Source organism: Papaver somniferum, chromosome 7 (assembly GCF_003573695.1).
Source record: "Papaver somniferum cultivar HN1 chromosome 7, ASM357369v1, whole genome shotgun sequence".
NCBI lineage: Eukaryota > Viridiplantae > Streptophyta > Magnoliopsida > Ranunculales > Papaveraceae > Papaver > Papaver somniferum.
The window spans coordinates 235,595,196-235,608,756 of record NC_039364.1 but is presented as its reverse complement, the minus strand read 5'-3'; the positions used below and the strand labels follow the sequence as shown (position 1 = coordinate 235,608,756).

At 37.0% G+C, this 13,561-nt stretch overlaps 2 protein-coding genes across 3 annotated transcripts; both read left to right on the top strand.

Annotated features, from left to right (window-relative positions):
* Window positions 1–274: 274 nt before the first annotated feature.
* LOC113296155 lies at window positions 275–10,512 on the top strand. Its single transcript, XM_026544489.1, has 7 exons — window positions 275–441; window positions 1,067–1,184; window positions 1,779–1,940; window positions 2,142–2,258; window positions 3,433–3,494; window positions 10,153–10,312; window positions 10,387–10,512. The coding sequence occupies exons 1-7, from the start codon at window positions 275–277 to the stop codon at window positions 10,510–10,512; spliced, it is 912 nt and encodes a 303-aa protein (XP_026400274.1).
* Window positions 9,948–13,315, top strand: LOC113293524 (probable inactive purple acid phosphatase 27). 2 transcript variants are annotated; one of them, XM_026542138.1, is made up of 10 exons: window positions 9,948–10,312; window positions 10,620–10,643; window positions 10,750–10,822; window positions 11,057–11,179; window positions 11,261–11,353; window positions 11,466–11,595; window positions 11,701–11,782; window positions 11,883–12,221; window positions 12,317–12,442; window positions 12,568–13,315. In XM_026542138.1, the coding sequence occupies exons 3-10, from the start codon at window positions 10,772–10,774 to the stop codon at window positions 13,193–13,195; spliced, it is 1,572 nt and encodes a 523-aa protein (XP_026397923.1). In that variant the 5' UTR covers window positions 9,948–10,312; window positions 10,620–10,643; window positions 10,750–10,771; the 3' UTR covers window positions 13,196–13,315. The 2 variants fall into 2 exon arrangements, with proteins under 2 accessions (XP_026397923.1, XP_026397922.1); XM_026542137.1 differs by having other exon boundaries at window positions 10,620–10,692; window positions 10,795–10,822.
* Window positions 13,316–13,561: the final 246 nt, after the last annotated feature.

Sequence of the window (13,561 nt, the reverse complement as noted above, 5' to 3'; positions counted from 1 at the left end):
TACCTGGCGAGATTGGGGTATACCCAGAATAATTGGGGTATACCCAATTTTAAAGGGAATCTTTTTAAGGATTTTAGGGGGAGTCCTAATGGGTAAGTTACAAAACTACCCTTACCCTTTAAAAACCTATTACCCTAAATCAGTTTTAATCTTTTCATTTCATCTTCTTCTTCTCCTCCACAACCACACCGGCTCCATCACCCCCACCACCATCAAAACTCGTCGATTAATTCATTGAAATCGTCGATTCGAAAAATCCGATTAATCTTCATCAATGGATCCACCACGGCGGAAGGGAACTCGTATGAAAGGCGCTAATCGAAAACAGAATGAGTATAACCCTGGAATTACAAAACTAGTTCAAAAGAGAGTGAAGAAAAGAACTGTCGAAGAAGGAGAATTCGTAGCCGCTGAAACACAAGAAATGGCGCGCTTAAGAAAGTAAGGGCTTACTTAAACTCATTCTAGTACTTCGATTTCATATTTGCATGTTAAATTAGGTCAGAAAAATCAAAATTATGAATTGGCAGTTGAGACGCCGGCAAGGTATTATGTTATCGACCTTGCCGGCTTTTCATAGTTAGGGTTTGGCCGGCAAGCTCTTAGGTTGAATGTCTTGCCGGCTGTTTAATATCTGTAACTGCCTCCACAGGGTGGGCAGGTTATTCAACCTGCAACCTTGCCGGCGGCAGTTTTTGTTTAATGAAGCCGGCATGTTATTATTTTTTACCCTGCCAGCATGTTATAACTTGTTTTGGAACCATTGGTTCCTGATGCCTTAAATTTTTAAACACCGGAATGGTGTTTGGATACAACCATGTCGGCTGTTTGTTGGTCGGCAATATATGGGTAATGTACCTTGCCGACCTGTAATGTGGAAAATATTTGTATCTCCTGTGTAGTATATTTGTTAAGCTGGCAGGCTATTTGAATGCTACCCTGCCGGCTGCTCTTTAGCCGACTTGTAATTTAGATATAGACCCTTCCGGCCATTGTTCCGCCGATAGGTTATATATGTCGACCCTGCCGACCTGTAATTTTTTTTTCCTTAATTGTTCTTTTTCAGGTTGGAAAAGGAAAATAAGAAAGCTATGAAAGCTCTTAGTCCTCCTTCAAGACCTCCTCGTGTTGGTGATAAACTCTTGACTCCAACACATCGAGGGGCATATGTTGTGCTGGGAACGGTTTTGATTCGTGTACCGAATGATTCTGGACCACCATCGGAACCCAGTGATTCAGATGAGACTCTAGATGAAGACCAATCAATTCCATCTGGTAGAAGAGGTGATGATGATGATGCTGATGAAAGCACTCTGGCTGCTGGAGGAGGTAACAATGATGATGATGATGGTCATCAAGAAATTCCTAATGTTGGAGGAGGTGATGATGATGATGATGATGGTAATTGAGATAAAACTAAGGAAATCGAAGAAGAAATTATTGAAGAGGCAGTGGAATAAGAAGAAGAAGAAGATGGAGAACAAACTCTAGCTATTCTTCAACAAACCGGAAAGAAGAAGAGGGTGATCACTAAACCATCTAATTCCCACATGACTCCCCCTCACTTGATGATTACACCGAAAAAAGGTGAGCGTCCAAGGGGGACCCCAAGAGGTGGTGAAGAAGTTCTTTTTGGATACAAAGACTCTTGGGCATGTACGATCCATAATACTATCGTAAGTACTCTCAATCCGTCTTTGTTCTTTATTCAAGTGTGTAACTATCTTAAATTTGCGTCAAGTGTTTGTATCTTTTCATTTTGTTTTTTTGGTATTTAGGATCACAGGCATGCCGTCCGTCTCATGAGGCACCAAGCTTCGTGTTCAATGACTAGTACTTGGGATCTTGACAAGGAATGTGAGGAGGTGAAAGTGATTGTCAAGAACTCCGGGTTGTGGCATGCGGTGGAGAGTTTGAATATTGAGCATGATAAAGTTACCGTATCTGCATTCTGTGAGAGGTTCTACGGAGAGACTGATACAATGTGATTCCCATTCGGTGAGATGGAGATAACTTCCGATGATGCTCAACAAATTCTAGGCCTCGAGGTTGATGGAAAAGCAGTCACTGAGGGATTCAATAATAAGTTTGATTTCAAGGATATTTACGCATTGAGCTAGAAATTGTTCGGTTGGAATCAGATTGAGACGGAGTCTGTTCTTGAGATGAAGGATGGTCGTCTAAGCAAGAAGTTTAATCTGAAGAAGTTGAGGGACAAATTATGGGAGACAAAGAAAATCTTTGATAAGGAAGGAAGGGTGAACCCGATGCGAATCAATGCTACCGCGTCAGCTTATTTGCTATACTTCCTGGGAAAATGTATCTTCCCCCACAGTTCTGGAAGCTTGGTCGAGGCAAGTTACTTGTAACTATTGGATCCCTTAGATAAGATGCGTGAGTATTCTTGGGGTACTGCGGTGGTCGCCTTCTTGAACAATGAGTTGACAAAATGTTCTAGGGCACTCAGTAAGCAAGTTAACGGAAACACATGTCTCTTGCAGGTAATTTTATTGTCTAAATCATTTATATTTGCAAAATTCTCGTAAGATAAGATTCTTACTAAACTTTTTTTTTTTGCGTAGATTTGGATATATGAGCACTTCCCTTCCTTGTTCAAAGACAACTCCTACGTCAAAATGGATGCGAATGTTGCGGTTCATAAGCCAAGAGTGCAAAGGTACAATTTTAAGAGTACTCGGGATAAGGACATGCCGCAAAATCTTATCAAACTCCGAATCACCATCGACAAATTGACTGTGGATGATGTGTTATTTGATCCGTATCGAGATGCTAGAGATCAAGGTTTAATCCAAAGGAGAGATGAAGTTGCATTATACTATGGACCCTTGATGACTATGTATGATGGATATTCAATGTACGATCCACATCGGGTAATGCGACAATTGGGTTACGTCCAAGAAGAACCTCATATCGATGAAGCAAAGTCGTTCTTTACTGTGAAAATGACTGAATGCACCACGTCCCAAAAAACTATTAACGTCTCTTATGATCCATCGCCAGTTCAAGAACATTGGGATGACAGACGTGGCCGTAAAATCGATGTGAGTCTTTTGGACGAGGTGACCACCGGTTGTGAAGCCAGTGAGAAATACATGGCGTGGTACTTGGGTTGGGATCGTTCTACTGTGATTAGGGAAATGACTGCTGAAGAATTGGCTCGTAAGAGGAGGATGGTATCGAAAGACCCAGCAATAAGTCTTAAGTTCTTTATAAGTATTTTAGAGTTGCTCTTACTATTTTAAGATTACATTATCGAATCATTCTATTAATTGTTTGTTGTTTAATTGAAAATAGAAGGACCAATTGAAGACCTTTGTGGAGGTATTGTGTTGCGCGAAAGACAGAGGAGAGCCTTTGTCGATTGAAGAGCAAAGCAAGCACATTGACTATGCTTGCAATGTTGACAATGAGGATGCCCATGAATTATTCAAGCAACTTGAGGCTCAAGTAAAGATGGAAGAAAAAGCTAGGAGGTAAGCACAAGCCAAGCTGAATGCTGACAAAAAGAGGGATCGTAGCGGTCGTGGTGGTGAAGGTAGCAGCAGTGGTAGTGTTCCTAAATGGGGTCGTGGCCGGGGTCGTGGTGAATGAATGCTTTCCTAGTTTATTTCTTTATGTTGTGGTGGACAAATGTTTAAGTTAATGGTGTGGACAAATGTTTTTTTAAGGTTTATGGGATATGTTTTCGTATTTTGGACAAAAAGTGTTGGATTTCTAGTTGTTGAATGAATGGTTTACTTAGCTATGTAAAGTTTCAATACTTATGCCGGCATGCTTTGTTTAAGTTACATTGCCGACTGTTCCAGGGCCGGCAAGGTTGTGAATTGTCAAAATGCCGGCTCTGACAACGGAAATTGTGTAGTTACCAGGGTCGGCAAGGTAATACGATTCCTACCTAGACGGCTGTTTACTCGCCGACAAGGTAATATGTTATCAACCATGCCGGCTATTTGTGTCAAAAAAAAACTTTCTCTTGATGCCTAAAATCATATAAGGTCGGCATGGTAATAAAATTCTTAGCTTGCCGGCTGAATCCTGGCCGGCATGCTAATGACCCAATACGGTTCCGGCGAATGCATAAAAGTAAAACCTTCCCCTAATGCCTAAAATCATCAAAGGTCGGCATGGTTATTATTTCCTAACCTGCGGGCCATATCAAAGCCGACATGCTAATGACCAAATACAGTTTCGGCGGATACACAGAAGAAACTGGTCTCCTGATGCCTAAAATCATCATCAGGTCGGCATGGTAACAAATTTCAGACCCTGCCGGTCCGACTTTATCGGCATACTGGGGAAATAAAACAGTGCCGGCGGATTTAAATTTCAAATTTTTTGCAAGTACAATTGCACTGATTGACTACTTATCTCCACAAAACAACACACAACTATTTGCATATACTCTCCAAAGCTCATATCATCATATACTTCATCTAACTCACCCAATAGCTCTCTACATATGTATAACAATGGCTTCATTTGATTCTAATGAAGATTTGGCAATCACCAAAGCTTGGTATGCGGAAAAACGACTTAGACGTCAATCCTCCAAAAGGGTGGATTCCAAAACCTTTTGGGCTAGGGTACACAACAAATTTAGCCAAGAGTGTGGGAATCCTAATGCAAGAAGTGTTCAACAAATTCAAGATAGGCACATTGTCATCGAAAACGCAATACTTGCTTTTTTAGCTCTCAAACCTCGGATTTTTAACACTCGGCCCTTCACCTTGTCCATTGCGCAATTTGTGAGTAATTTTGTGGTTTCTTTTACATAGCCCATGTTGTTTTATCTTCCAATGAAACACCACTAACAAATGTAAGTTTGTTTTTGTAGCAGGAAGTCGTGAAAGCGCGCTACTTGGAGGGAAAGGGGGAAGCATTCGCGTTCGATGCAAGCTATCATTTCTTGGCCGAAAGAAACCCGGTGGATAACCCGGACTACTTGGATGTTGTATCGTCTTCGTCGGAGAAAGATTGATAGCTTTAGAAGTTTTAGTGTAGGTTTTGTGGGTATACCTCTATGTAAGCCGTCAAGAGACTATAACTCGTCCACTAGGGTCGCCTAGGGGTTCAAAGGCTTGATGCACATGCTAAGTGCATTCGTTTTTCCGTCGACAAGGATTAGGTTTTATGTTTCAATAAATGTAGTAACCAAAATTGAATGAATAAAGTGAATTGCATCTATTAGAATTCAGTCTTTTTTGGGGGATAACCAAAGTCGGCAAGGTTATAATATTACAACCATGCCGGCTAAACGCTGGCCGACAGGGTAAGAAAGTTAATAAATGCCGATGACAAGGAAACTGGCAAGGTAATAAATTAATACCATGCCGACTACTTCCGCATTTATAACAGTCTCATGTGTGTCAAAAAATATTACGGTCGGCATCTTCTTCATTCGTATACCCTGCCGGCCGTAGAAAACCGGCACCTTCTTCAACCGTATACCTTGCCGGCGTAGAGTGGTCGGCATGATCTTCATTAGTCGACCCTGCCGACCTTTCATACTTTCAGAACTGAAAGTGTGGATTTCTTCTTTGATTTTGAGTATGATTTCATACCACAGATTTGCAATCACCTTTTAAAAGTGTTTCGGTTGTGTGCTTCATTTTCGTTGCAAGAGATATTCTCAAAAAGAAAATCTCATCAAAAATCATCCCACAAAAGTTCAATCAAAAACAAAATTTCATAACTTCAATTCCTAAGTTTTAATCTATTCAATCAATCTAAACTCAATTAATTAACCTAATCAGAATTTTTAGTATTAATTAAACAAGGGCATATTAGCCATTTAGAAAATACAAGGTTAAGGGGTGGTTTGGTTTCACTTCAAAATAACCAGATTTTGTCTTATTGGGTATAATCAATCAAGCCAGGTAATTTTAGCAGTCACTTTTCCGTTTCCAATATTTTTTTTTTGTTTGTTGTATACATGTAAGAACATTTTTTTATTTAAATTCCTTTATTTTAATTATTCAATATTCAAAAAAATTCTTATCAGACAAAACAGTCAAGCTAATAATATATCTTTGTATTCCCTATTACCTAAAACGGTCAAGCTAATAATATAGTACATGTACTATTCTGCATAACAACGTGTAGATTCTGGAATCACTCTGCTACTTTAACGGGAAATTAATCAATCGGTTAATTTTCTAATTGCAAGCTTGCAATGACGTGTGTAGTTGAACAAAATTATCATTTTTCTGATTAGAAGAAAGGAACAAAATAAATTGAACAAAATAAAAATCTTTTGAATATCTGGCTAACCATGTTGGTCACACTAGATGCTCATCTTGACAACAGACTGAATTATTTTGAACAAATCAAAAACAAGGACAAAATAAAATACCCACATCAATTAAATACCATATCCTATGACCTATGTCTATAAGGTGTGCTCACTAAAGCTGGCAAGCATATCAAGATCGAATATTACACTTAGAATTTCTGTCTCATATTATTAGAATGGAAATCTTGGGAAACTACCCCATACTAGATGTCCCGTTGGGAAAATGCCCCGCCAAATAAAACTTATGGAAAAATGTCCCACCGTTTTCCATCCAATTTCAGTTAAATGGTCAAACTCGCCACATTTACTAGTCAATATTTTCTCCGACAGGCTTCTTCTCTACTGTATCTCCTCCATTAAACCTTAAAACCGATGATTGAGAATGTAAAACAATTCATCAACCCCTGATAATCCATCGCCTCTACCTCTATTGCATCTATTTCCTATCCTTTGACCTCTTCCTCAAAGCTTAACTACACCTATTACTGATGATAATGACGATGATATAAATGATTTCGATTAATTTGAAATCACATCTCCAATTCGTGATTCCGATGCTTATCTTCTTCTAGATCGTTTAACTCAACAACGCTTGTAGTTGATGAAGTTTGATTTTTTAGGGTTCACAGGATTTGGGTTTTTTTGTGTGAAACTATACAATCAACCTTTTCAATGGTTTGTAATGGATATAGATTTTTAGGGTTCATAAATTTTGAGATTTCAGGATTCAGTTTTCTGCTCAAGGGCTTAGAAGAACGAAGAAGTAGATGACTTCTTTTTCGTGTTATTCATCAACACTAAACATATTAGATGACATACCAATAGCCGTTGGATTACAATGAGTTTCTTTTTTCGCACATGCAATCCCGCATGTGTCAACAGTTTAACCTTTTAACTAGGATTGGATGGAAAGTGTAACGGTGGGACATTTTCCCATAAATTTTATTTGATGGGACATTTTTCCAACGGGACATCTAATTTTAGGGCATTTTTCCAATTATCCCTATTAGAATTTGTGTCTCATATTATAATTGTATTCTAACCCCCTACAATTAAATTATGTATACGACTTTATGATGGTTACCTCTGTGTTAGACTTTACGATGGTTACCTTTGTTAAACTTTAAGTAGAACGCTCGTGGAAAGCTTGTTGGATTATTATATAATTAAAATAATTTAAATACAAAATAGAAACTCTATAAATCAATGTTAATGTTGTTACAACCATCAAAATTATTAATTAAGCAAGATGCTACTCCTTTAGTCACCAATATAAAGTGGGAGAGTTTGATTTTGGTTTATTCCATTTTCGAGATGGATTTTTTCATGTATTATCTTTATTTATTATGCATAGATTTCATCAAAACCAAGTTATTGTTTCTGTTATTGGAAATTGAACAAAAGATAAGACGGGAAAGTGAATGGATATGTATGAATTTGAAAAAAAAATCTTATTCTAAGAGAAATGCATTTTTCCGAGTTTTCTAGGCGAGTGAAAAAGTCAGGGGATTTTATGTCAAATGGAAAGGTTTTGTTAACTTGTGCAGCCATGCACAAGATAACAACAAATCATTGCATTGGAAAGTATAAAAAATAATCAAAATTAAGATATGAGAGGTGGTGTTTTTTCACATTCAATCCTGGTTAGCAATTCGGGATACGGGAAATATTCGGAACGGGGTACGTACGAGTGTTATACCGATTTGTAAAAGTAAAGGATTGGGACAACTTGTTCATGTAATATAGTGTAATTTTCCATTTGTTTCCTACCTCTGGTAGTTTGTCAATTCTTCCTCTCTAATATATCTTCTTTTCTAATAATAAATTTTTTTTATAAAAGTCAAATCGGTCAAAAATCCAGTCAACATTTCATGATTCGGCAGTAATAAGGAACTATATACATAAGTTTATAATCCGTTTGAAAGATATGAATTCGGCATACAAAATTCGACATATATTAACCCGTAAAATTTTTTATTTTTTTTTAACATAATCTCTCCTTAGATATTACTACTTCCGTTTCAAAAAAATAAGCTGGTTTCATGTACAAATTACACATGAAACCATCATATTATTTCGAAACGGGGGAGTATATGATATATACATTACAATCGGCAAATAACATGTTCATTAGTGGTATTGAAACATTATTAGTGTATGTGTAAATGTAAAAGTCAAAAATATAATAAATAATGATAATTTAGTGATGATGTGGCAAAGTATTATACGGGTTGTAAAATATTATATGGATTATATGATTCGATAATTCCTAAATACGTGTATAATTCGTTTTGGGTTAGAAATTTGCAAAAATAAGCCGGGACTCAAGATATAGTGATGATACGTACGGATTCACGACTTATATATTCATATAATTCGTGAACTTACTAACTAGGCATTGGAGTATGCAAAATCTCACCCTCCATAAATGCATATGGGATGGTTTGGGAATTTTGGGCCAATTATTCACTGGGGAGCCAGAGTCATGTTGAAGCAGATGCAAAAAGTTGTTCGATCAATCTCTGGTGTACATTCGACGGTGCATCGGCATAATAGAAAAGTTTACGTAGATCGATTTAATGCTTGTAGTCGCAATCCAGTTATGGTAATAATGTTTCTTTGGTTAATAGGGACGACAAAAATGTTGCTTGGTGACATTTCCAAACATGCATGTTACGATGTCAGAGACTTAGTAAGAGCGGTTTTGACGAGTGTTTGTAATTTTTCATCCTTGATCAAAAAAATAAAAGTTTGGAAGGTATATCAGAGATATCAAGATTCAAATTTATTAATTGTTGGGCGGAGTCGAATACTAAATGTTGGGTGGAGTCGAATACTAAAATGTGGGTTTAATGGCTAACAAGTCAATACCTTATGGGTTCGAATTTCTATCGGCATCTTTGAGTTAGGTATGAAACGATTAGTGTTGGTTATTTACTTATTTTATTTTATTTTTGATTCAAAAAGGACAAAATTTATTAAAAAGTACCAGTCTATTACCGAGGAGGTAATAAAAATGGCTAAAAAGAAAACAAGAGCAACTCAATCATAGTAGAGTTACTGTAAACAGAAAAACAAGCAAAAGTTAATGCATAATTGCTTCCCAGTTATACAAAACAGTATTCAGAGAAATGCCTTAAATATACTAGTTCCAATGCACCAGTTGAAGATAAAAACCTTGACACTCTCCTTAATCTTCTCTATAGATTTGTATCTTCCATTAAAGTTCCTTGCATTTCTCTCTAACCACATTGCCCACCATAAATTCGGTCTTTTCATTAGCTCGTTGTTGGTTATTTTTACTATTTTCATTTAGCTATTTGTTTTAGTTTCTTTTCTTTGGGCGATCGATTTCAAATTCGGTCATCATTTTTATTGCTTCCGCTGTATTTATTGGTTGAGATTCCCCTCTTAAATACCTCTTTTTCAATAAATTTTTTCATATTGAACAATCAAAAAAAAAAGAATTTGATTATTTTGTTGTTATGCTATGTATCTGTGATTATTTTGTTGGTGGAAAATTTGTCTTTGTAGGTGAATTGAATTGCTAATAGCTTTTGATTAACATGGGGGTTCTTAAATTTTATACCATCAAGTTTGTACGTATTTAGAAAAAATTAAGCCCTTGTGAAACATGTGCAGTGTTAACTACGTTAATACCAATAATTAAGAATCTCAAACCCTGCTTATAAATTCTAATCAAGTATAAGCAGATGTATATATCCCTCACTAGTCACTACCATACCATCGTCTGAGTTCTTTCAAAGTAAACAAATCCAACCAATGGAGATAAGTTCTAAGATAATATCTGTTTTAGTGTGCTGCATGTTATTATGTAGTTATGTTGTTGAAGCCAATAATGTCAATGGTGATTTCTATACTAATCATCAAGAAATGATGGGTGAGCAACCTTTGTCTAAAATTTTTATGCACGAATTCAAACTAGGGATTCATGCAGAAGCTTCAATTAAAGCTACTACCCGTCTTGTCGGATTAAAGGTGCGTAACTTAGGTTCAAAACCATAATCCATTCTCCATAGTATTTTTCTAGCTATCTGTGTCTGGGTATGAAGGACTGCGTTCTGCTTCCATCTCTAAAGTCAGTCCTCCATAACCACGAGTCCTTGACTAATGTCTACTTCTACAACGGACCTCGCTCTTTTGTTGTTTGCTATATGGCCTTCGAAGAAGCAAATTAATGATGCAGTTACTAACTTCTAATTGTTTCAGCAGCATAATTTATTTGCTTTGGTCTAAATGTTACAGGATTTCATTTATTCTTGACTATATCGTGTCTAATATGCAGGGAGAGAGTAGCCAATGGATAAATGTAAAGTAACAAATAATTTCAAATGTCTTATGCATAGTGGTGCTAATAGGTTAGTTGCTTATATTTTCTTCGAAGTTAACTAATTGGGTTCATTTAATATATAAAGTGCTTCAACATATGTGCTAACCATGGGAGTTCCTGCTTTCCTAAGTCCATTGTTGGTTTCTGCCCCAATCAAGGTATTTAATTGATCTCTTAGCACTATATTAGATTACGGTCTTAATCTAGAAAAAATGAAAAGAATAACAATGACATGTGAAGAGCTTGATCAAGGACCGGACTAGCTAACAGTTCCAGAATAAAATCCCAGCTACAGATCAACCCGGTTGTTAGTTGATCGATCTAATTCCAATAAAAAAGACAAAACAAAAAAGTTGATATAATTCCTTTGATTTTTTTGATTCGTTCGTCAGTACCAATTCGCAAATCATTCAACTCCAGACTATGTAAATACCGGTAGTGGATCTTTGAAGTTCCGTCTGATCAACCAGAGATATGACTTTGCATTTGGATTATTTTCTGGCGGGCTTTCCAAGGTAAGGCTTCACATAGTTATGATAATTACTCTTCTAATTAGTACGATATTTTACTTATATGTATTGGAATTTCTTTTGTAGCCGAAGTTAATAGCTACTTCAAACAAGATCTCTTTTGCAAACCCGAAGGCACCTCTTTATCCTCGGCTTGCTCTTGGAAAGTCTTGGGATGAAGTAATTAAGTTCACATTTCATTTCAATTTCAATTTCAGTTCTTTTTTTTTTTTTTATTCTGTGAAACATATTTATGTAGCCCACGTAATACCATTGCTAATGTTTGATATAGATGACTGTAACTTGGACAAGTGACTATGACATAAACGAGGCTGTCCCTTTCGTTCAATGGGGGCTCCAAGGGGAAGAACAAATTCGGTCTCCAGCTGGAACGTTAACATTTACGCAAACCAGCATGTGTGGTACGAACGATGTTTTCTTGTATAAAAAGATACTTGCGCATACATCCATACACCTACATAAATTCCATATACTTATATAATTTGATAACATCATATTTGGAGTAGGTCCACCTGCAAGAACTGTTGGTTGGAGAGAACCAGGCTTCTTTCATACGAGTTTCTTAAAGAACTTGTGGCCAAATTTAAAGTAAGTTTGGTTTTCATTAATCCAACATAGCTAGGTGATCTTTGTTGTTCAAGGTTCAATATATTCAGATACTTGGCGCAAATTTATACATAAATTACAGGTACACATATAAGTTGGGTCATAGATTGATGGATGGTACATATGTTTGGAGTAAAAACTACTCATTCACTGCACCACCATATCCTGGGCAGAACTCATTGCAACGCGTTATCATCTTTGGAGACACTGGAAAGGCAGAACGTGATGGATCCAATGAGTATCAAAATTACCAGCCAGGATCACTCAATACGACTGATACACTTACCAAGGACTTGGGTAACTATGATATAGTCTTTCACATTGGTGACCTGCCTTACTCAAACGGTTTTCTATCCCAATGGGATCAATTCACCGAAATGATTGAACCCATTGCCTCCGCTGTACCATACATGGTCGCTAGGTATGTTAAAGTTACTTTCAACTAGCATATGGCCAACTTTTATGATTAGTGCGTGTAATAATTAACTCAAACTGTTTAGCAAATTTCAATTTTAGTGGTAATCACGAACGAGATTGGCCGAATTCAGGATCCTTTTATAACACAGCAGACTCTGGTGGTGAATGTGGTGTACCTGCTGAAACAATGTTCTATGTACCAGCGGAAAATCGTGCAAACTACTGGTACTAATCATGGTAAAACTTTGAAATTATGGGTGGTTATTTAACTAAGAAGCTAAATCATCCAGCATTTGTGTATTTTTTGTCAACATTCAATTTCTCAATTTTCGGTTTCTCCTGATGATTAGGTACTCTGTGGATTATGGTATGTTTCGATTTTGCATTGGTGACTCAGAACATGACTGGAGAGAGGGAACCGAGCAGTACAAATTCATTGAGAAATGTTTTGCAACAACGGACAGGCAAAAACAACCATGGCTTATTTTTGCTACTCATCGTGGGCTTGGCTATTCATCCGATGAGTGGTATGCTCGACAAGGTTCATTTGAAGAACCAATGGGAAGAAGCAATTTTATTTCAACGTTACCAAGTGTGCTGGTACATGTGCCTATAGAGAGTGATAGTCTAACATACATTGGTGTTTGTTGTTTGTTATGTCATGTCGTGCAGAATATTTGCGTGAGCCCTGCTACATCGCACTTCTCAGGGCTATGGAATGGAACAATTCACGTTGTTGTAGGAGGCGGTGGAAGCCATCTGGCTAGTTTCTCAACTCTAAAGACAACGTGGAGTTTGTATAAAGATTTTGATTTTGGATTCGTAAAAATGACTGCATACAACCACACCTCTCTCCTTTTTGAGTACAAGAAGAGCAGCGATGGAAATGTTTATGATTCATTCACAATCACAAGGGAATACATGGATGTTCTTGCATGTACCGTAGACAGTTGTGCAGCTACTACTTTAGCTGCCTAATTGCCTAGCCTTTAGTCTTTTACTTTTTTTACTATGTAAAATCCGTGGTAAAAAGGGGAGATTTTATGTGCTATGAACAATCTGCATACACTAAGCTGTAGTATATGTGTATCTGTTCGATCTCACGTCTTAATTTGTTATGTGCTACGAAAAATCTGCATCTAATAAGCGGTAGTATTTCAATCAAAGGGCAAGCTTCAAGTCAAAAATAACTGTAGTTGCAGATTTCCTGCTATCCACACCCATAAAGATCTAATGACTATAATAAACATAAATATTCAAGATTCAAAGTAAAAGTTGTAGACCTACATCCAAGATGAAGAAACTATATCTTATTTACGAGGGTCTTACCCTTTGATGAATTAC